Below are 21,504 nucleotides of genomic sequence, written 5' to 3'. Positions count from 1 at the left end.
GAAGTGATTACTTTATTAAAACTACAAAAAACACTGAACAGTCAAGCAAAGCTCAAAGAGACAGACCCATTCAGAACCATTCACACCAACCATACCAAATATCAGCAAAGAACATTATGTCCCATTGACTATTTACATATCCTCATATCCCTTTACATTAAAGAAACAGGAGCACAAGGCACAGCTGCGAGAACGCTGCCTGAAATCTTGAGTTATAAAAATACAAGTTTTAGTTCAGGATTACAGTGTATCAAAAAAAAAAAAAAAAAAAAAAAAAAAAGGACGTCTGACATGGCAACATAACCATTTGTGTGTCACATTCTTCTCCATCTGAAGGGTACAGGATGTAGGGTTAAGCTGGTGGCTTTAGACACCTCAAACTCCGCCCACCTTTTCTCCCACACCTCACATCTGTAGGTTACACACAGCCTGCACATCTGTCCCATTACTAAATCCACTCACTGCCGAAGTGCCACAAGAGAACAATAATAAAAAAGAGGAGGGAGGGAGGGGGACGGGACTGAAACCAGCATTCTGATCTACTTCTTGTACTCATTCCCACTGAAAATGAACAAAAAGATGTGTAACGGCTCTGCTATCGCCGAGCGTCATATTCTCGACGTCACAGCCGACAGTAAAGTGCAAATAAAGCCTCTTGTAGCGTTGGATGACCATCACGGCATAACAGTCCTGCATCTCTCGATAAACATATTTACACTCCAACTAAACACGGTTTATTGACCATATCAAGCAATTCATAGCAGGTTTTCAGAGATCTGGTCAGTCAGTAATTCATAACAGGTTTTCAGAGATCTGGTCAGTCAGTAATCTCTGCTGAACTCAGCTCAGAACTTTCACATTCACTGGCTATATTGGGCAGTATGTTATAGTTATTAACCAGTAAACGGTGGTGTAAAGAAGAAGGATGGAGTCAATGACTGTATATAAGGTGGAGGATGATTCCTGATTCCTGCACTGTGTTGTTTTGTAGCTCAGGAGATGTGGAAGAGTTCAGCCATATTGAATACAACGAATCTCTACACGGATAAATGAGAAACAATTCCAAGTCTAACTGATCAAATCACCATTGTCAGGGTCCACCAGTTGTGTAAGGTGGGTTTTTTTTTTACACTGGCCATGTTTGCTGTGCTCTGAATCCGAGTGTGATTGTTCCTGTGACTCCTGTGGCGCTGGTTTCAGACTCACATGAAACTCTTGCTGCTATTATATGTGTGCATTCTTGTTTCATTGCTTTTCTGAATACAGCTCACTGTGTCCCACAACACTCACCTACCCCTCATGTTACATGTGTATGGTGGCAACTAATGAATTCATCACCAACTGAAACACACACTCAGGTTACTTCCTGAAAAAGTGCAGGCCCGAGTACAAGCTGCCTGCCTTCACATTCACGGGAATCACAGCACAGTTCCAGTGCAACCGAACTCACACCACCTCCTACAGGGAGGCTCGGGTTCTACACCGCACCGCGCTTCCTTGGTCCACGTGACAGCTTTCACATGATTCATGTGAACCAGTGCTCCGTTTCAGACTACACTAACAGAGGGAAAGCTCCCTAAAACACATATTATTGTTATTATTTGCTTGTTATTAGAATGATGTTTAATTTATTGTTTGAATTACTGAAAATATCAGCTTATTATCCTCGCAAGGTGATTTAGGAAACTGCAATGAAGGTTATTATAAGAGCAGGTGATCGCAGTATAAGATGAGGCTTTGGAGTATCAGTGCTCAAATATGATGATCATCATTCCTCTGTCTTGAGATAGGAGCAATCTCAGTACTATATTCGCAATCTGGCCTTTTCAGTCGGTGTGCCATTCCTTTTTATACACAGATGTCAAGCTTTGTGAAGCTGTCGAAGCTTTTCTGCCAACTGTGTTGAAGAATAACAAGCATGTAGTTGCTTGAGAGCCTCCTAGTGCTCAAGAAGCATAAAACTACAACTCCTACACACTGGATAAAAAAGACCAAGAAAACAAAGCTGATGGAAACCAGGTCAAATATGGGATTCTGGAAAAATCTATTCCATTTTTTTTTTTTTTTAATCATAGCCTAGACTTATTAAAGCCTAGCTTTAATTTATATACAATGGCTGTCCAATTTATTAGGAACATTCATGCAAATACTTAATCAGGCAATCATCTGGCAGCTTCAAATCCACTCCATACAATCATGCCACTAGAATTCGAAAGTTTCTTAAAGTTCACATCAGACATTAACAACTAATTAACAACTTTTTTTCAATAGTTATTATTTGTCCGGTTTGGCTGCCCGCTGTAGCCTCAGATTCCTGCTCTTAGCTGATAGCGGTGGAATCCTATGTGGTATTTTGCTGTTGTAGCTCAATCACACATCCAGGTATGATGTGAGATGCTTTCTGAGATGCTTTTCTGCTCACCCCAGTGGTAAAAAGTGATCATTTGAGTTACTATAGCCTTCCTGTCAGCCTGATTCTCATCAATGAGCCATTTCCACCCACAGAACTGCTGCTGCTCACTGAATGTTTTCTGCAACTCTATAGACTGCTGTACAGGAGAATCCAAGAAGATCAGCATATCTGAAATACTCAAACCAGCCCAAAGCCTCAGAGATCATAAGTTTCCCTCATTCTGAAGTCTGATGTGAATATGACCTGAAGCTCTTCTTGCAGGATTGCACTGCTGCCACATGACTGGCTGTCTGGCTATGAGCAGGAATGCACAGGTGTTCCTATTAAAGTGCCGGGAGATATCCTTTTCTATGTTAGACTTTATACTGTTATTAGTCGTACCAATGTTTTGTTGCTTTTATAGGTCAATGATATAATGATGTCTGATATAATAATTAGCGTTTCTGTAATTGTCCAGACTACTCAAGATGACCAGCTGACTAGACCCATGTTGGAAGCTTCATCCTCAATGCCATCATTATACGAACATCAACGCGGAACCTGACATTGACCTGACCTTCTGGACACGTTCTACCAAACATAACATCTCTACCTGTAAGTCATTAGTGTATGTATGTGTACATGGACACATCTTTAATTAAGACTCTGTGTGTGTGTGTGTGAGACTGGGGTACAACATCAATTACGGCCTGCCGCTGGACGTCATCAGAGAAATTTTGTGGTCCATCACATATATACAGTCATTGGGATGAGCCCCATCCAGCACTGTACTCTGTAAAGCAACAGCTCTGTTTAATCTGGAACAGAAATGAAGCTGTGACTTGATTCCCTGGGCAAAATTTTCCAATGTTACTCATGTCTCATGTCTACATAACTTCACAGCAGGTAACGAAAGGCTAAAATGTTTGATTTTTGGAGAATGTGTCCAAATGGTTATGGAGCACCATGTCTGTGATTTTACGATGTGAAAATAAAATACCTCAAAAAGAAGCACGTAATTCTACAAAAAAAATGAAAATCCCTCAACCAAGCTTACTGAGTCCTGCTTACTGAGTTACTCTGAGAGAAGTGCTGTAGCCTTGTGCTTCGGATTTAGCAATTACACATCAACCACTGAACCCAGCAAAAAAAGGCTTGAGATCGGAATGAAGAACCCCTGAACCCAGCGTGAATACTGAGATTAGACAGAATTCACTCCTAACTACCAGATAAACATTTCTATGCGTACTGCTGTGCTTTCTTGTGCTATGTTTAAGTACATTTTTATTCGCTGGGAAGTTTATGCGTGTAATAACATCAACTAATTAGTTCACAGTCTACATAGTTTTCAGCAATAGAAAAGCCCTCCACCTTGTAGTGTAACATGTTTTTTTTTTTTTATCAGTGATCAGTAAGAGATTTAAGATGAACTGCAGATTTGTGATTAGTTCAGGATTACAGATTAACTAACATTAGGTTTAGGGTGTAGGGATTAGGGTTCTAGGTCTGAAGCAGGGTCAAGCACGAGAACCGAACCAGCAGCATCTCTCAGCCCTGACCTGCCAAAGGTAAATTACGCAAATTTACATAAGAGTGCTTAGCTCCGCCTACTTCTACACCAACTATCACCTCCACCAGCTTGTGCAGGCTACAAAAAACGGCTCTCGTCTGCGAGAAGGAGAGATTCACTTGTCTCGTGCGTCCGTCTCTTTACACCATGTTCATGGCGTCCTCGGTGAGGAAGGAGTGGATTTGTGTGAAAGAGGGTCGGAGTTTACAGTCTCTGTTCCAGCAGCTCAACATCAGCTCGTACAGGCCCTGGGGACAAACCGCCGGCCGAGCCAGATATACCTAATACAGAGAGAGAGAGAGAGAGAGAGGGAGGGAGAGAGAGAGAGAGAGGGAGAGAGAGAGAAAAAGAAAAAGAGAGAGAGAGAGAGAGAGAGAGGGAGAGAGAGAAAACGATGGAGAGAGAGAGAGGGAGAGAGAGAGAGAAAAAGAAAAAGAGAGAGAGAGAGAGAGAGAGAGAGCGATGGAGAGAGTGAGAGAAAGAAGAAAGAGAGAGCAAGGGAGAGAGAGATTGAGAAACAGCAAGGGAGAGAAAGATTGAGAGAGAGAGAGAGAGAGAGAGAGAACAAGGGAGAGAGAGATTGAGAGAGAGAAATCAAGAAAGAGATTGAGAGACAGTGAGACAGAGAAAGAGAGAACGAGAGAGAGAGAGGGAGAGAGATGATTTAAACTTTGTTCTAAATCTTGATATGGGTTAATGAGTTTGTTTTCTGTTGTGTGTGTGTGTGTGTGTGTGTGTGTGTGTATACCTGTCTTCCTTGGTCTCTAAAGAACTCCCCTGCATTGTCGATGACCTGCTCATCAGTCATGTGACCATAGGGCTGCTCCTGACACACACTCAGCATCTCCCACAGAGTCACTCCAAACGCCCACACATCACTGGCTGTAGTGAACTTGCCCTAATAATCATCATCATCATCATAACTAAACTCTAACTCAATTTAAATCATTCAGCTATAATGGCATAACATAAATGAGCAAATAGATTAGTTAATGAGTGATTATCTCATGTCAACACACACCAGTGATCACACACACTCACCATGAGAATACACTCCCAGGCCATCCATCGGATAGGAAGCACAGCCCTCCCCTGGATCCTGTAGTAATCTCCGGCGTACAGGTTACGGCTCATGCCGAAGTCGGCGATCTTAATGTGCCTCTCTCCTGTCCTGTCGTCTCCTTCGCCCCGCTCTCCTCCGACCAGGCAGTTTCGTGTAGCCAAGTCTCGATGCACAAAGTTAAGCGACGCCAGGAACTTCATCCCAGATGCGATCTGGCTCGCCATGGAGATCAGGGCAGGGTAGCTGAAGCACAGAACAAACAGCGCAGTTAGCCTATATCTTACTAGCTGATATGCAAAACACAGATCAGTGATGAATTGCTGGTTGAACCTGATGGTTGGCATGTTGTGCAGTGGCCCGGTCTTGTCCAGTAGCACTCGCTGGGAGAGATACTGGTTAAGGTCGCCACTCTCCATGTATTCAGTAACCATGCACAGAGGGTCACTGCTCACACACACCCCCAGCAACCGGATTATGTTCGGATCTTTCAGACGAGACAAGATCTTCACTTCTTTCAGGAAGTCGTTCCTGCAGGATGGCAGATGGAGGCAGGTTATAGCAACAGCAGTGTGAGTCACATACACATTAACTGTGTAATCTTGTGCTAGAAGTCAGGCTTTATTAAAAAAATAAAGAAGAGCTGAGTTTAACCTGGCGTTTTTTGAGGCATCGGGCCGCAGAATCTTCACAGCTACCAGCAGAGGGCGTCCTTTCCTCACATTGAAAGGGAACTCGAGATTCGGGAGGTCTTGAGGGTTTTCTATCTCACACAAATGAACCTAAGAGGATGTTTGTGGACATACTGCTGTTAAGAGACATCCAGCTACTTCAGACTTTGTGAAAAAAGATCATGCTGGACACTGACTACTGAGCTACACACTGTCGCTGATTCAACATTAATCAACTACTGTTAGTGTTTTAAATATTACACTAAAGCACTGATGGCTCTTTGATAACCGTATTGCTTCTGTGCTGCTCTTGCAGGATTGCACTACCTCTCCAAACTGGCCCTCTCCAAGTTTTTCTTTGAAGAGGAGGCGTTCCCGCTGTAGCTCAGGAAGGGGCGGGCACTCCGTGGGCGTGGCCGAGAGGGCAGGGACGGCGTAGGTGTTATTCCCGCTTACACCCTGCAGGCTGATGATGTCTGCTTCTGCATAATGAGGCACACTGGGCCCGCCCCCTGTGGCTTCTGCATAATGAGCTCCCAGGAGTGGAGGCGGAGCTCCGGGGTACGGGGGCGGTCCTTCCTGAACGGGCAGCGCTTTATCATCCATATCTAGACTGCATGCTGCACAAAGGCAGGATAATGGAGAGAAAAAGGATGACATATGGTGCAAAGTGAAACTTGTTAGCTCTAAAGAAAATTATTTTAATCAACAGTTCGTTAATATTTAATAACTGTTTAAACCGTTACACGTGAACATTGAGTTAACATTCTCACAGACCACTGCACAGTAGTGATTAGACAATGTACATGCTGTTGAAGGTTATGGCTTTTTATGTTTCTGTGATAAGGGGATGAGATCATGGTGTACTGTGTAGTAATCTCTCAACACACAGAGATGTAAGGTTTTTACAGACACACCTGGGATCTTCATATTCTCTTTGTACTGTGACACATCTCACTCAAACACTTCCTTTCCCTGAGAACCCTTTAACTGTCCTCCCTCCGTCCGTCCGCTACCTGGACGGTTTCTCTATTTATCCGTTACACTGTGAGGCAGAGACGTGCCTCGCTCTTACCCTGGGGCAGGTTTTGGGGTTTAACAGACTCTCTGGAGCAGTTTGGCAGCCTGTTGGGGCCATATCTCAGGTCAGACAGGAGAAGGTGATAGGCTGGGTTGTTTAACAGCAAGGCTGGTCAGACACACACACACACACACACATATAGACATACACGTTCACAGAACACGGTACAATACCACAATGCATGACACACAAAATACAATGCAACACAAAAACAAAGCAACAAACACGATTTAGCAAAACATACAAGCCACGACACACACACACACATAAAAAAACACAAATAAGGTAATGGTTAGGGGAGATGGGAGGCAAGTAAGGACATAGATCAGATGCAGGGCCAAGACAAGGAAGCAGGCAGGGTTACTGTTATTCATACTGCAGGCAGTTAATCAACATTTCATCAGTATATTCAGTCAACACATATACACTCACTCATAATGATCCTGATATACTGAATGCTCAGGATATCAGAAATTGTGGTGGTGTGTGTGTGTGTGTGTGTGTGTGTATAGACACATCTAATAGCAAACAGAATGATGCTTCTTTTTTTTTAAAAAATCCCTTCATCTTTCCAGCAAAGACAGTGAATCTTTGTATCTTGATTGTAAAGTGAACTTTGGTTAAGAAATGTTCATTTCTCTGTCTGTCTGTCTGTCTGTCTCTCTCTCTCTCTCTCTCTCTTCTAATTTGGTCTCCTTTACACTAAAACAGAAGACATTCTATAATCACACTGAACATGAAATAAACCCTGGAATGAATCTAGGCTGTGTGTTTATGTGCATACTTAACCCAGAACAGGTCTCTCTGTTAGAGTCAGTGGTCATTCTTCTAGAAATGCTCTAGACCTTGTATTGTTCTGCTGTTATATACAGCCCCTCGGACATGTTCAAAAGCGAGATTTAACACCACAGCTATGCAAAAATGCACGATATATGAGCTTGGATGAACAGAAAACATCCTTCTAAATTCTGATGAAACCTAAGCCCCGATGTTGGGTTTCTGTGTCTGTGCAATAAGACTGATGATTTCCACCATCAATTAAGCAATATGCTAACTCTGCAGTCTGCTGACAAACTAGAAAAGTCTGTCATAATTCTAAGATTTCTCTGTTGCACACTGGCTGCTCCCATTCCATAATATCTGTGTAATAAACAACTGGCTGTCCAAATTGACTATGATGTCCTGTTTATGATGCTCTAATTTATTAAACGTTAGGCGTAGACGCTGATCTCCTGAAGTAATATAACTCATCAAAGTTCAAGCAGAGGAAAATGAGTTTCTATTATACCTTTAAATTTTAATAGACAACACCAGCTCTTTAATGCCTTTTTTAATCTATAATAAATGTCTCCTAATAAATAATTTGCACAGATTTATAGTTCTAAAATAATTATAGATAGCTTCTTTAATACACTTTTGTCTAATCAATTATATGTATGAAATGTTAAGATTTTACAGTCGGAAGAAAAAATCAATACACAAGGGTTAAATTTTCTTCTGCTTCTTTTTCTTCTTCTACTCACCTGTGCTGTCCCGCTGCTCTCTCGGGCGTACCACAGTGCTGGGCTCCTGGTACTCTCCATCTCTCTCGGGGTCATCCGGGAAAGTGTGTATGCGCTGGTAACGACTGGAGTATGTGTGTGTGTTTGTGTTATTGATCACCACGTTCTCTGTCGGAACCGACAGGTGAACTCGCATCTCGTCGCTGGAGAGGCTGCCCTGGGCCTGCACACACACAGACATGTGTTTTAAAACAATTATTTTACAGATACCTCTATCAGGCATACTAGAAATCTACCTGGCTACGAAAAATCTACCTTGCCGAGAAGCTTCTTCCAGTACTGCCTCCATAGAATACCAACGATGACAGCCAATAACAGCAGTATAATGCCCACTAGGCAGCCAATCAGGATAGCAGTGTTGCTGCTGTCATCCTTAGCCACAGGTAGCCCTGCCCTTGGAGTGATGGCAGCTAATTCATCCCCAGCATCACCTTTAAAAAAATGGAGAAAAAAGCATACATATGTATAACTGCTTGCATTTGAAAACAATGTTTCGTGCAGTTTTATGCTACTCCATCACAAAGCCAGTGAGAATGAACTCAGAATGTTTGCACAGTGAAGCAATCAAAACTCTACCTCTTCTTATCTCCCCTGTGCTGTGACTCAAACCAGCTCTGGCTGAACGCGGTGCTTTCCTAAACTAAATAAACACGGCCAGCCGTGCCTGCACATGTCTTTATACATTTGTATGTGGGACAGAAATCTAATATGAAGAGAATATCAGTAACCTAACACATCCGGGTAGTGTGACAGCGGTTTTACAGACACATTAACAATCCAGAATACTTCAGACTCTTGAGTGCTATTGTAGTGCTCTGACAGCCAAATCACAAGAGATTAATGGATGCTAAAAGTCTCTAGCCGACCACAGTTATGTACACAGCTTTATCAACACACGGCCCATTTCTCCTCCTCATTTCACCTTCAGCCTCTTTCTGCCTTCCTCTCGCTTTCAACAATAGCTTAGTTGTCTCGAGTGGAAAAGATGACAGCTGGAGAGAGAGAGAGAGAGAGAGAGAGGGGTATGAAGGGAAAGTCTGGGCATTCAGCCACCCAACAGACGCGTGTAGTCTATCAGCTCTCTGATCCTCAACAACCTATTTTTTGTGGGTGTGGGGTTGCACTTGACTGTAACGTGACTGTACACAACTCCGCAGTATTACTCTCAACTTTCCTCTTCTACATCAGATATGGCACAGCATGCCTGACTATTCCAGTGTTCATTTCTGTGCTTCTTCTGCTTTCTCCCCAGGATTAATAGGCCATATTGTGCAAATATGAATCTGACCATCAGATTATTATTGAAACAATATCCATCAGATTATATCCCCCATACAATTTAAGTGTATTAACTCAACAGATAAAACACAGCCCAAGGCTTAGTAATGATGGTGTCATTTTTACATCGCTACGCTTGACGTAACTCAATAGTGAAAAGTTACAAGAGAACTATAATTAGAAACAATAATAAGAAAAGGCAGAATAACATTAGGGTGCCTACGCACTTCTTTCATACTACTTGCCTTCATAATATTTGCTATATTAATAATAAGCTTTAACGCTCATGAACTAGAATTTTCTAAACAAGGAGACAAACAGTGAGAAAGAAAATCCTAACTGTCTGCAAAAGGAAAGGGAACAAAGTAGTATAAAGACGAATCCCCCAAACGGCTTCAAACATTAAGCCATTTTACTAACATTCTAAATGTATTGTTGAGCTAAATGCTTGTATAAGCTGAATACGCCAACACCTTGTGTAGCGAGGAATTCATTTTGTATTGATTTAGCCTTAAAAATCGATGCCCTGGCTATTGCATTGTGGGTCTGTGTAGGTACAACTTTAACACACACACAGACACACAGGCTTATTAAGATTGTACTATTAGAACTCTGACTCACCCGCCTGGTGCCTGCTGGAATTGGTAGTGCTGGGAAAGATGGAAGAGGTCAGAGGGGGCGAGGTGACGAGAGGAGAGCGAGAAGTGAGGGAGGGAGGAGCCGTCGCTACAGATGGTAACGGTAAGCCACTATCAAAAGGCTCTGAGAGGGGGGAGAGAGAGAGAGAGAGAGAGATACAGAGACCAAAACAGAGAGACAGAACGAGAGCGAGAAAGAGAGAGAGAAACAAAGAGACAGAGAGAGGAAGAGATACAGACAAACAGCACAATTACTGTGAATTCATAATGAGATTATGAGAAATCATTTTATGCACAACATTGTGTGTGGCGTTGTTACAAGTATATGTAAAGTGTGTGTGTGTGTGTGTGCGTGTGTGTGTGTGTGTGAGAATCCGAGTGTGCTGTGGCGTGTATGTGTACAAGTGACATTGTGGTGAGTGACAATTTGGCCGCATGGTGTGTGTGTGTGTGAATGGTATGTACTGTATGGGAGTGTGCACATGCGAGCTGTGTGTGGCATGCTTCTGCTGTGTAAAATATGTGAGGCAGCATTGTGGTGTGTGTACCAGAGTAAAAGTTGATCTCGCTGATAAGCAGCCAGCGGTCAGAGAAGGTGAAGTGGCAGCGGAGGATGTGCGCAGGCCGGCCTTCCAGAGGCAGTGTGACCGTACGTGAGGAGGGGTCACGCAGGTCGCTCAGGGGCACGTGCATGCTTAGAGGCGGCTCGCTCCACGGGCTCAGCAAACTCGCCTTAAACTCGCACAACACCTTGGAGAAGACGCGCACGCCCTGCGTGTGCATGTTATTACTGTGGACCTGCCAAACACATACACGGAGATACGTACAGGGATTAGAGCACTGGAAAAATACCAGCAGGCAGCAGGAGTGCAGTACAGAGAACCCAAACACTGAGCATTGTGACAGGCTGCTTTTAAACATGATTAACTTTGATCCGTTTGTTAAAAGCCCTGAGTTCTTGTATTGCACGTGGGAGTGGCAGAGAAAATTTCATGACCACAGAAACAACAATGAAACCTGAACATTGGAAAAAATGGAGAGGGGGGAAAAAAAGGCGGGAAAGAACGGAGGGACCGAGGTGATGGAGGAGACACGAGGGAGAGAGCTGATGAGATGACGACAGCAGAGAAAAATCAAAACCAGACGTACTCACATCTCTGCCTGGAAGTGAAGTGGGAAAAAAATAAAAAGGCGTGAGGAAAGAGGAGGGAAACAGACGACTAGTGTGACAGGTTAGTTATTAACCCTGCGTGTGTGAGGTCAGTTTAACTAAACAGGTTCACACACGTATATATACACAAAGTGAAGGTTCATTACAAAATAAACTGATCACATAACCACAAGTTGTTAAAATCCTTTTTTTTTTTAGATGTGTATGAGAGGCAGAAAAACCCCTGTAGACAAGGTGAAGTGCAAATTCTTAGGACTGAACTCAGGAATCTGCTGGGAGGGAGCTTTAAATCTCCAGGGGGAAAAAAAACAAACAACTGAGTGAATCCCTCTTGCTTTGTCAGGCTGTTGGGCAATATCCTGAGTTCAAATACAATAATCCCAAAGGCTCCAGGGAATGTGGCTGTGCATAGATCATAAGAAAATGGTCAAAAGAGGAAGCAAAGCTGTGAGAGCTGAATGAGAAATAAAAAAAATTCAACAATAGAGTAGTATCATGGGAATTGTGAGGCTTGTGTGAATGGACAAAGAAAATGTCCAGTTTTCGTGAGCCTGTGCCCAGTGGAGCCTTATACTGTCTGACATAGCTTTTTTTACTGTTGCAGCCTCCAGGTTCAGCATGCTGTGTGCCCTGAGATGCTTTTCTGCTCACTGTGATTATAAAGAGTGGTTACTGTAGACTCGAGTTTCCTGTTAGCTCATATCAGCCTATCCAGTCTCCTCTGACCGCTCTCATCAACATGGCAGAACTGCTGCACACTCTACTGGGGATGAAAATCTCTGGAGAATCTGCCAATTTCTGGCATCAATGACGATTGCACTGCCAATGTCTCTGATTCACTGATTGACATGAAGAAAGACCTGAAGCTCTCAACCAGTATCTGCATGATTTTATGCACTACGCTGCTGCCACAAGATTGGCTGATTCGGTAATTGCACAATTGTTCCTTATAAAGTGGCTGGTGAATGTATGTGAGCAGTAGGAATGCAGGGCATGTGCATTCAGTGATATGATCAAAACTGTATACAACACATACACATCAGATAAAAACACAAAGACTTAACAGATATGAGAGATGTGACCCCCAAATGATAATGCAGCCTTTATGTAAAGGTGTGTGTGGTGTGTCAGTGAAAAAAAATGATCACACACTGAATAGTTTCAATCATGAACATAATCTGACCCCTATATACATCTTCTCTTTAAACACACACACACACACACTCACCTGCATGGTGTGAAAGAGGCGTGGTTTCTCAAAGTGGAACTCTATATCGACTGTGGGTTTGCCCAGTGCTTCACGGCTCCAGCCAACATAGTCGTAACCCGGCCAGACCCGTAGCTCCTTAGTTTCCGCAAAGTCATCTCCTCCTAACACCCCGTCACATAGCTGACCCAAACCTCCAAACAACACCCTGTGGTGAGAGAGAGAGAGAGAGAGAGAGTGAGAGAGAGAAGCCAAGAATAAATGTGAAAGCCAAACTTATACACTACCAAAGGGAATTGAGTATACACAATCTTGACACAAAACATGGGCAATTCCCATGGACACATCATCCAGCGAGTTAAACACATACACACACAGCTGCAGCACTCACATCTGGCCTGGGTCAAAAAAAAAAAAGCCCTTAGCTCAGCTAATGCAAACATCTCAGGCCCATTAAAAACACATCTGGGAGTGCTTACACCTCACAAGTACCAGCTCTGACACACACACAAACTGACAGTCCATGATGACAGTGGGTGAGGAAGCTGTATTTAAAGAGGCTCACATTTATCATGAGGTATGAAACCACACAGGATGAGGAGAGACGGAAAACTGAACATTAGGTCAGTGTCTATTATATGAGTGAGAGTGAGGAAAGTGAATGAAACCGCATATGGTCATACAGGCAAGTGTTTCAGACCTGGATTTTTTTTTAGTCCTACTCATAAAGCAGTGTGGGTAGAGGTGCAAAACAACGCGCGAAAACTTGCTGTATTACAGGATCCAAAAAATCCAGCGCCTTTCGTAGCAGCTTTGTAATATTGTCCAGCTGCTGTTTGAAGTCACCTCATCCATCACTACCTCATTTGTGTGTATGTGTGTGTGTGTGTGTGTGTGTTACCCTGCTTCCACGCTGCCGTCATAGATGGAGTCATTGAGATAAACAGGAGAGCCGGAAAGGTACATAATGTGACCCATTGGTGCAGTGTAGGCCTTCAGTCCATCTAAACCAAGAGAACATTACACACACACACACACTCCAGTGAGCGTCAAATACACAAGTGCACACTATGCAAGTATCTTGTAATATTTTAATATTTGAAACACTAAACTGAACAGAAAGTCAGATCAGTGTTGCAGTCTGTATCCTACACGGTCCAGTGATGACATGTCTGAAATAATTTAACAGTATAGATATTTGAATGGTAAATTCAGGCTTCTAAGCCAGTGTAGGGGTAGATTGGTTGCATCTCTCTCTCTCTCTCTCTCTCTCATCCTCTCTCATCCCATGAACTTACATCTGACAACCCGCTCCAATCCCCATGAGACTTAAAGCTGACAACCTTCAACAGTTTTTTAGTCCTGATGTACCTCTAAATCGCACACCACAGCAGTGCTGCTCACTCAGCACCAAAATACTCCCAGATGTGGTGTTCCTTTCCATATTTTCCCCCTGACTTAATGTGGACATCGAATACCTGAATAGTGATTTCAGTATTAGAATAGCTTATTCAAATATCCGTGCACGCACATGCATGCTATGCTTTTATTTTACCTAATAGGGTCAGACCCAAGTTCCGGTTCTGAATCTGGTTACCCTTATTGCTCCCTTCTTCCTTTTTTCCAGTTATCATCTGAGCTGACTTATTATCATTTGACCTGGACTACTGTTGAAATTTCTTTTAACGACAAATGGCAAAGGTGTCATTAGAAACATTTTTTTCTGTATTGCATTTTTCCCTTAATTTAGTCATGGCTATTTCCCACCACCAGCGTTTTTCCGGATCATACGACATGTACCAAGTGAGGAGGGTGAAGTCCTCCAAGTGAAGGCAGCTTTTTGACCTGTTGCACACTTGGAAGCAAGCAATACCCATCCTATTCCAATTCCATGATTGGCTAGTGTCACTGTGATTGACAGGTGGAGCAGAGCGTGCCACCCCTCCCATCCTCCTACTGAGCACAGCTGTGGCTCGAACTCACAATCTCTGGACAACTCCATCTGTTATTCATTCGTTTTTCTTTGGGGCTTCTTCATGGTTTTATACATTATTCTTCTAAAATAGTAGAAAACCGTACAAATAATGAAAGCTGATCTATTAGCAAGTGTGTACAAATGTTTGCTTGGTGCCGCAGGGTAACATAATGATGTTGTACACTCGACCTAGTTATCTCTTGCATAATGAAGACTTTTAATCCTTGTGTTTTTCCTGAATTTGAACGTTTGTGCTCTTTGGTGGAATAGTGTTAATAAACTTACCGCTCCACAAACAGCCATAGAGCTCGACCCTTAGACACACACTCATCATGCGGTCAGCCAAAGGGTAGAACCGGACCATTCGTGCTATGATTGGAGGACCCAGATCCTTTAGAACCACTTCATACGTGTTTTCATTGCCCAAGATCACCTGAGACATACACACAGTAGAGAAGGGTCACTTAAAGGTGTATCAAAGTAGTGTACACGGATTTCAGCATGTTAGACGTTACATATAGCATATTAAGATAGAGAGTAAAACAGAGGAAAAAACAAACAGAGATGAAAAACATTTCTGGCTGACCTCCTGGCCCCAGCGGTCCTTCCAGGTGATCCATTTTTGGCCATCCCGGGAATAACGGAGCCGGTAGCTTCGTGCAAACTCCCGTCCGTGCCCGTCGGCATGGCGACCCTGCGTGCCCACCAGTGACAGAAAGTGCAGCTTGTGCAGGTCCACCTGCAAATACTCTGATGGATTGGGAAAGACCGGACCTAATGGACACCACGCACCGTCCCCCTCTCCTGTGCTGAGCCTGAGAAACACAGAAAGAGAGTTTCATTAGCACATGTATACCGATGAGTAGATATTTCTGATGATCTCAAGGTACACAGTTTCCTAGTTTCCTCTGCAGGAAATCTACTACCTTGTATGGAAGTAGCTGAATATTAAAAGCAGGGGTTCTGTAAGCTCCAGACACTTCTTACATATAACATGCTGAACATTACACATCAAACTGACACACAGGATCTTGCCAGTCTCCAGCTGGTCTTTTGCAATGTTTGTCAAATGATTTTATTGTGATTTTTGGCCAAAATTAGTGTCTGGCTTGTGAGATCTGTCTTCAATAAAAATGCCAAAGTGCCAAGGACGCATATCAGTAAAACAGGGAATGCTGCCAGTTATATTCACTCATATTCCAAACACTCAGAGGCCAGATGCAGGTACGCGAAGAGGCACAATGCACAACGCGCCCACAATGGATCTGTCATTAACGTTCAATTTACTAAAGCTGTAGTTCAACACATAAACCGTGCTAATAAATGTGTCACACATGAAGCGCAGATTGCGGTTTCAAAATGGTCGCCCACAGAGCTGTAAAAAGCTCGGCACTAAAGAAAAATTGCAAACTTAGTAAGGAGATATAAATCTTAGAAAAGTCTGAACAACTGAAAGTTGTGTGGAGACCATCAGTGCAGAGGATACGCCACTGCTCACCAACTGGTTTTGTTTTAATAAAAAGAAAATAAAAAGTGATGCTCTCCCTCCCACACAGAGATGTGCCACTTGGGCAGCATTTTAGGTTAGGGCGCCTGCAGGTGCTCTAACATTTCATTTACAAATATGTAACTGCGGCAAATATTTCTGCTTAATTACTTTCATTTCTTTGTTGGATGTGAAAAAACTGCATGTGTTCCAGATGTAGACTTTGTGCTATGAGCAGCGTTGCCAGATCCTGGGTAGCATGAAAAAAGCAGCACAATAAAAAAGCATTATTATAACATACAGAACCCTGACGATGTACACAGATGTACGAAATTATTGGAAGTGCATAGCTAATGTCTTCTTATTTTTTGTTATACGCTAAAGACATTTAGGTTGAAGATCAATCAGATGAATCAGAATTTCAGCTGATGTTTCCTGATATTTACATCTAGATTAGAAATTTGTTTGCACTAAACCAACAGTCAGTGCCATCACCAAGGCAGGAGGTGAAGGTATCACAATCCGTCATTCAAAGAAGACATTACGAGCAGAAATATAGAGGACACACCACAAGATGTAAACCACTCATCATCAGTAAGAATCAGAAGGCTAGGTTTGAATTTGGGAAGAAATACAGAAACTTGCTACAAAGGGTAAGATTAACTTCTATCACAGCAAGGGAAAATCCAATGTGTGAGAAGGTAAGAATCTGCTCATGATCCAAAACATCTGAGCTCTGTATGTTTACACTGTCTTGTCTTTGCACTGTTTGCACCTGGTTGCACACGTTGCACTTTATGTAGCTAAGACAAACTTCCGTCCTAGCTCTGTGGTGTTGTTCTGTTTGTAATTATATGTTGTATGTTGTTTATGTAGCATCAGTGTCCTGGAGACACGTTGATTCATTTCACTATGTACTGCGTCAGCTATATGTGGTTGAAATGACAATAAAAGCTTCTTGACTCTTGACTCATCTGTGAAACACGGTGATGGTAGCGCCATGGTTTTCGGCTTCCACGGCTGTTTCTGGAAGAGGTTCACTAATCTTTATTGATGACGGTAACAGCAGAATGACTTCAGAAGTCTACAGAAACATTCTGTCTGCCAATTTACAGAAAAATCCATCCAGTCTAATTAGGAGGAAGTTCATCATGCAGCAAGAAAATGACCCCAAAACACCCTGCCAACAGAAACAAAGGACTTCATCAGGGATAAAAAAAAAGGAAGGTTTTAGACTGGCCAAGTCAATCACCAGACCTTAACCCAACTGAGCAGCATTGTACCTCATGAAGAGGAGCCTGGAGGGAGAAACTACCTAAAACCAACAACAACTTAACGAAGTTGCAGAACAATTACTGCAAACAATAAATATTGCAACCAAATATTAAATGTTATTTATTTTAGTCACTGATACATTTCCAATTTCTCCAAATCTTTTGTGCTGACAAACACACAGGTATGAGAGTAAGAAGTGCACTTTGCATGTAGCTACGTGAAAAGTGTTTTAAAAAAAAAAAAACAAAGCATGTGTTTATGCTTGCAAAACATTTTTCCCTGTAACACATGAGCACACATTGAAACTGGGCACAAACAGCTTGAGTGCATAAGACTTTCTTAATGTCTGTACGGCTCTGCTGAGGCATGACTCCTGCCTGCAGATGATCTGAGGCTGAACTGCAATAACAATCCTGATGGAAACCCAGCTACACTTTACTTACCCAAATGCCCCACTCATACAGATGATGGATTTCCTACAAGCTGCCAAGACCTCACACTACCATACCATATGTACACACCTGGTGTGAGAGTCTGCTGAGGATTATGATGTGCTAGGACCGACAGAAACATATTAAAGGGGCTATTAAGAATGTGTCACTGAAGTGGCAATTCATTAGGAAGCTGCTGAAATCTGAGTGATAACTAACTGAAGCTTTCCATATAAGTTCCTTCTTGCTCACCGCTGCATATATTAGTAAAGTTGTCTACTAACACTATAGTATACTACTGCATGCTGGAGGGAATGTGAGCAAATGTGGACGAGGGACGAGTGTCACTGGGATATGAAATGATTAGCAGGATTTAATCTACAGCTTCATTTCTAGAGCTTAAATCAGCCTTTCCCTGGTATTTAAGTTAGTACTTACGATACATAACAGTGCATCAATAGGAATCTACTGAAAATACAAGTGAGAGTTGTTCTGTATCCCACACCGTAATACACTACCTCACTGGTGGAGACCCTGAGAACCTTCCAACAACCACATGATCCCTGTAAGGCTCGCCTGCTCCATGTAAATACCCCTGGCTGTCTTACACTCAATATGAGCTTAATCACAAACACATGACCAGCATGTTGGCCAAGGACACACACACACACACACACATACACACACACGCTGGCCGGGTTCACAGACCCCCACCCTCCCACCCGCAGACCAGACTAAAAGATCTCTCTTAAAATAATAAAGGAGTGTGCGTGCATTTTTTGGCTTGTGTTGTGTATCAAGTAAGTCTACCCCAGACAGGCAGTGCAGTAATGCCATTACCTAATGTGCTATATCAGGACACAGTTCATTACTAACATCTCACGTAATGCAATAGTGTCGCTTAACGTGAGTTATAGAGAGCACAACACCCACACACCCTTACTTGCATACACACACACACAGACGCTTACCTGCCATGTTTAGCCTCTGTGGAGTCAGACCAGGCGCTGGATGCTGAGATATCTGAATCTGGGATCGTTCCATCCTCCATTCCCAGTGCATAACGGCACGTAGCTGTGTGTGTGAGAGAAAAAGAAATGGAAAAAACAAACAAACAAGGTGGTTAATATGATTGTGCCTTAATCAGATTATCTTTGAGGGAAAAAATATTTTCTCTTTTTTTTTTGTTCCAGTCCTCAACATGGTAAGATCTGCACTGCCAGGTTCATGGTCACCACATACACTTGCTCTATTATTCCAAGTTATTTGCTGCTCTCCCAGACAGTCGCATTATTGGACCATTTTTTCCAATAACAGAGAAAAGGCTGGCTTTGAGACATACAGGCAGATGCTGCTCAGCCTCATGATGATGATGATGATGATGATGATATTTTGATATTCAGATTTTCACATTCAGCCTTATCCAAGTTGCAAACAATGACAAACATATCTTGAATCTAGACAAAATGAGCTACAATTTCTTATTATAAGAATATAATAAACCTAATATCAGATCTAATAACAGATCTGATATTTACATTTCTGGCATTTGGCAGAAGAGTGTTTTGAAGTGTCTATCAATGAATACATTAACACTGGTTCAATAGGTCACATACTTAGCCTAAAAACTGTGTTGGGAGGGTTTTTATTTTTTAAACCAATCTACAACACCACATAAAACAAACAGGGAAAATAAGAGCTGGTTTAAGTGTTTCAGGAAGAGGTAGGTCTTCATCCGGCGTTTGAAGACGGTCAGTGACTCAGCTGTCTGGACATCTAGGGGAAGTTTATTTCACCACCTCGGTGCAAGAACAGAGAAGAGTCTAGATGTATGCTTACCTTTTTCTCTGAGAGATGATTAATCCTAGGTAACTATTTTTAAGCTTTTTTTTTTTTTTCATATTTTCTTGTTCCATTGGCTCGAGTTTTTGGCTAGTTTTAAGCCTTAACTTTAAAAAAGAAGCTGCCAATATGACAGTATAATATGACATAGATAGGTTTAATAATCTTACATTTGGTTTACTGTAATCTTAAATTAAGAAATAGTTTTAAGATATTTATGTGTACTGTCAAAGAAATTTATTTTTGCACCGTACCTTCAAATCTGTTCAGAATCTGACCAGTATAATTGGTTTCAGACTCCTCATAACTGGAGAGTTTGGACAGCATGTGTTGGACAGCACACTTTCATAACCGTGTTTACTTCAACATGATCGCATTCATTTCAGCAAAAAACAAAAAGACAATAGACTCTGGACCATTAAAAAATGTTTTAACAATTGATTTTTTTTTTTTATGATTGTTGTTGTTGTCGACGTTACGCCACATGGCAACTGTTGTCACTGTGTGACTGACGTGAATCTGATTAAATTCATCTTTTTTCCCCCAATGATATCCGATCCACCATTTTATACTGCCATTCGCCTGACACTCAATCCTCTGTAATTGTATAAAATAATCGCATTTAAAAAGAATTGAGATACCTATCCTGGGTATGGATTAATGGGCTTGAGTTTGGTTCTGCACAGCTGAAACTAATTCATTGGCTGTGTTCATTTCGGTTTCGTACAACAATTTCATGAATCCGAAGCAGATTTGTTCTTACATCATTCTGAGATCATCTGTTCAGTGTGCTGTATAAGGAGCGCAGTGTGGTCACATCTGATTTGTGAAAGTGTCTACAGAATATGATGTACTGCTCCCTTAGCTCCCTTATCTGTAAACTGTAATCTGTAGCAGCAGTTCGATGACGCGTCTACGCTCAGGAGCACACGGAGAGTGAGAAAATAATCTCAGTGTTTCTCTGAAATCCTTTTTACAGAGACGTTACTAGCAATAATGATAATGATAAAGGAAAGTATTCAATCAGTAGCAGGTGTCAAATGTGATAAGTGCTACCATTTGGATGAAATACACCGATCAGGCATAACATTATGACTACCTGAATAATATTCTTGGTCCCCCTTTTACTGCCTAAACATCCCTGTCACGTCAAGGCATGGACTCCACTAGATCCCTGATCCCATAACAATAAGGAAAGATTTACTGACAGGATTGTCCAAAACATTTCATTTTCCTTCCATTTCTTAGTTCTCAGTGGCTAAAGCGGAGGTCACGCTAGACTTGCAGCATGCGAAATTTCTTAAGAGATCACTGTGAATATGGATCACAGGATGGAGCGACCCTTCTATAATCAGTGCTTCCTTCATCTCAGCTTTTCTGAAAAGGTCCAGCCATGATGAGTCGATGTTCTACTGGTCTTCACATGAGACGAATTCGCATGTAAAAAAGCTTAGACCTCTGGAAAGCGGTCAAATGCGACACGTCTTCGCACTGAGCTCACACAGCGTTCGCAAACAGATAGATAGAAGTCGATACAACAAAAAGAGCAGCGCTTGCTAGTTGGTGTGATTTGTTATATAATTGGTTTGATATATAATTAGTTCCATAACTGTTCATAGTGCCAATAGATTCATGAGGTAATCCGTGCATTCTTAAAATATTCATAATGCAATTTAATACAATAAAACCTAAGCAGTGTGTGTGTGTGCATTCATAAGGAGGGAGGGGACTCAGTTGCTCTCCATGAGTCACTGAATAAGAATGTTATGGATGAGAGACAAATTCTGCCCCTGCTGTGATGCGCACACACACACACACACACACACACACACACACACACACATCTCTATTTCATTACATCATCA

General features: G+C 42.2%; 1 protein-coding gene across 2 annotated transcripts in view; it reads right to left on the bottom strand.

Annotated features, from left to right (window-relative positions):
• Positions 1-255: 255 nt before the first annotated feature.
• ddr1 (discoidin domain receptor tyrosine kinase 1) overlaps positions 256-21,504 on the bottom strand; it is a 48,063-nt gene continuing 26,814 nt past the window's right edge. The window contains exons 3-18 of one of the 2 annotated variants that reach the window (XM_058400574.1): positions 18,769-18,871; positions 15,192-15,420; positions 14,891-15,038; positions 13,532-13,634; positions 12,652-12,838; positions 10,801-11,050; positions 10,236-10,376; positions 8,592-8,767; positions 8,298-8,499; positions 6,769-6,882; positions 6,021-6,313; positions 5,677-5,804; positions 5,356-5,553; positions 5,004-5,268; positions 4,711-4,860; positions 256-4,243 (exon numbers count right to left, since the gene is read on the bottom strand). In XM_058400574.1, the coding sequence (XP_058256557.1) occupies positions 4,103-4,243; positions 4,711-4,860; positions 5,004-5,268; positions 5,356-5,553; positions 5,677-5,804; positions 6,021-6,313; positions 6,769-6,882; positions 8,298-8,499; positions 8,592-8,767; positions 10,236-10,376; positions 10,801-11,050; positions 12,652-12,838; positions 13,532-13,634; positions 14,891-15,038; positions 15,192-15,420; positions 18,769-18,871 (2,828 nt within the window). In that variant the 3' untranslated portion in view covers positions 256-4,102. The remainder of the gene's footprint in view (positions 4,244-4,710; positions 4,861-5,003; positions 5,269-5,355; positions 5,554-5,676; positions 5,805-6,020; positions 6,314-6,768; positions 6,883-8,297; positions 8,500-8,591; positions 8,768-10,235; positions 10,377-10,800; positions 11,051-12,651; positions 12,839-13,531; positions 13,635-14,890; positions 15,039-15,191; positions 15,421-18,768; positions 18,872-21,504) is intronic. The other variant, XM_058400584.1, reaches the window with a different exon arrangement.

Source organism: Hemibagrus wyckioides, linkage group LG01, assembly GCF_019097595.1.
Source record: "Hemibagrus wyckioides isolate EC202008001 linkage group LG01, SWU_Hwy_1.0, whole genome shotgun sequence".
In the NCBI taxonomy this organism is placed as follows: Eukaryota; Metazoa; Chordata; class Actinopteri; order Siluriformes; family Bagridae; genus Hemibagrus; species Hemibagrus wyckioides.
This window is presented reverse-complemented; position numbering and strand designations above follow the sequence as displayed.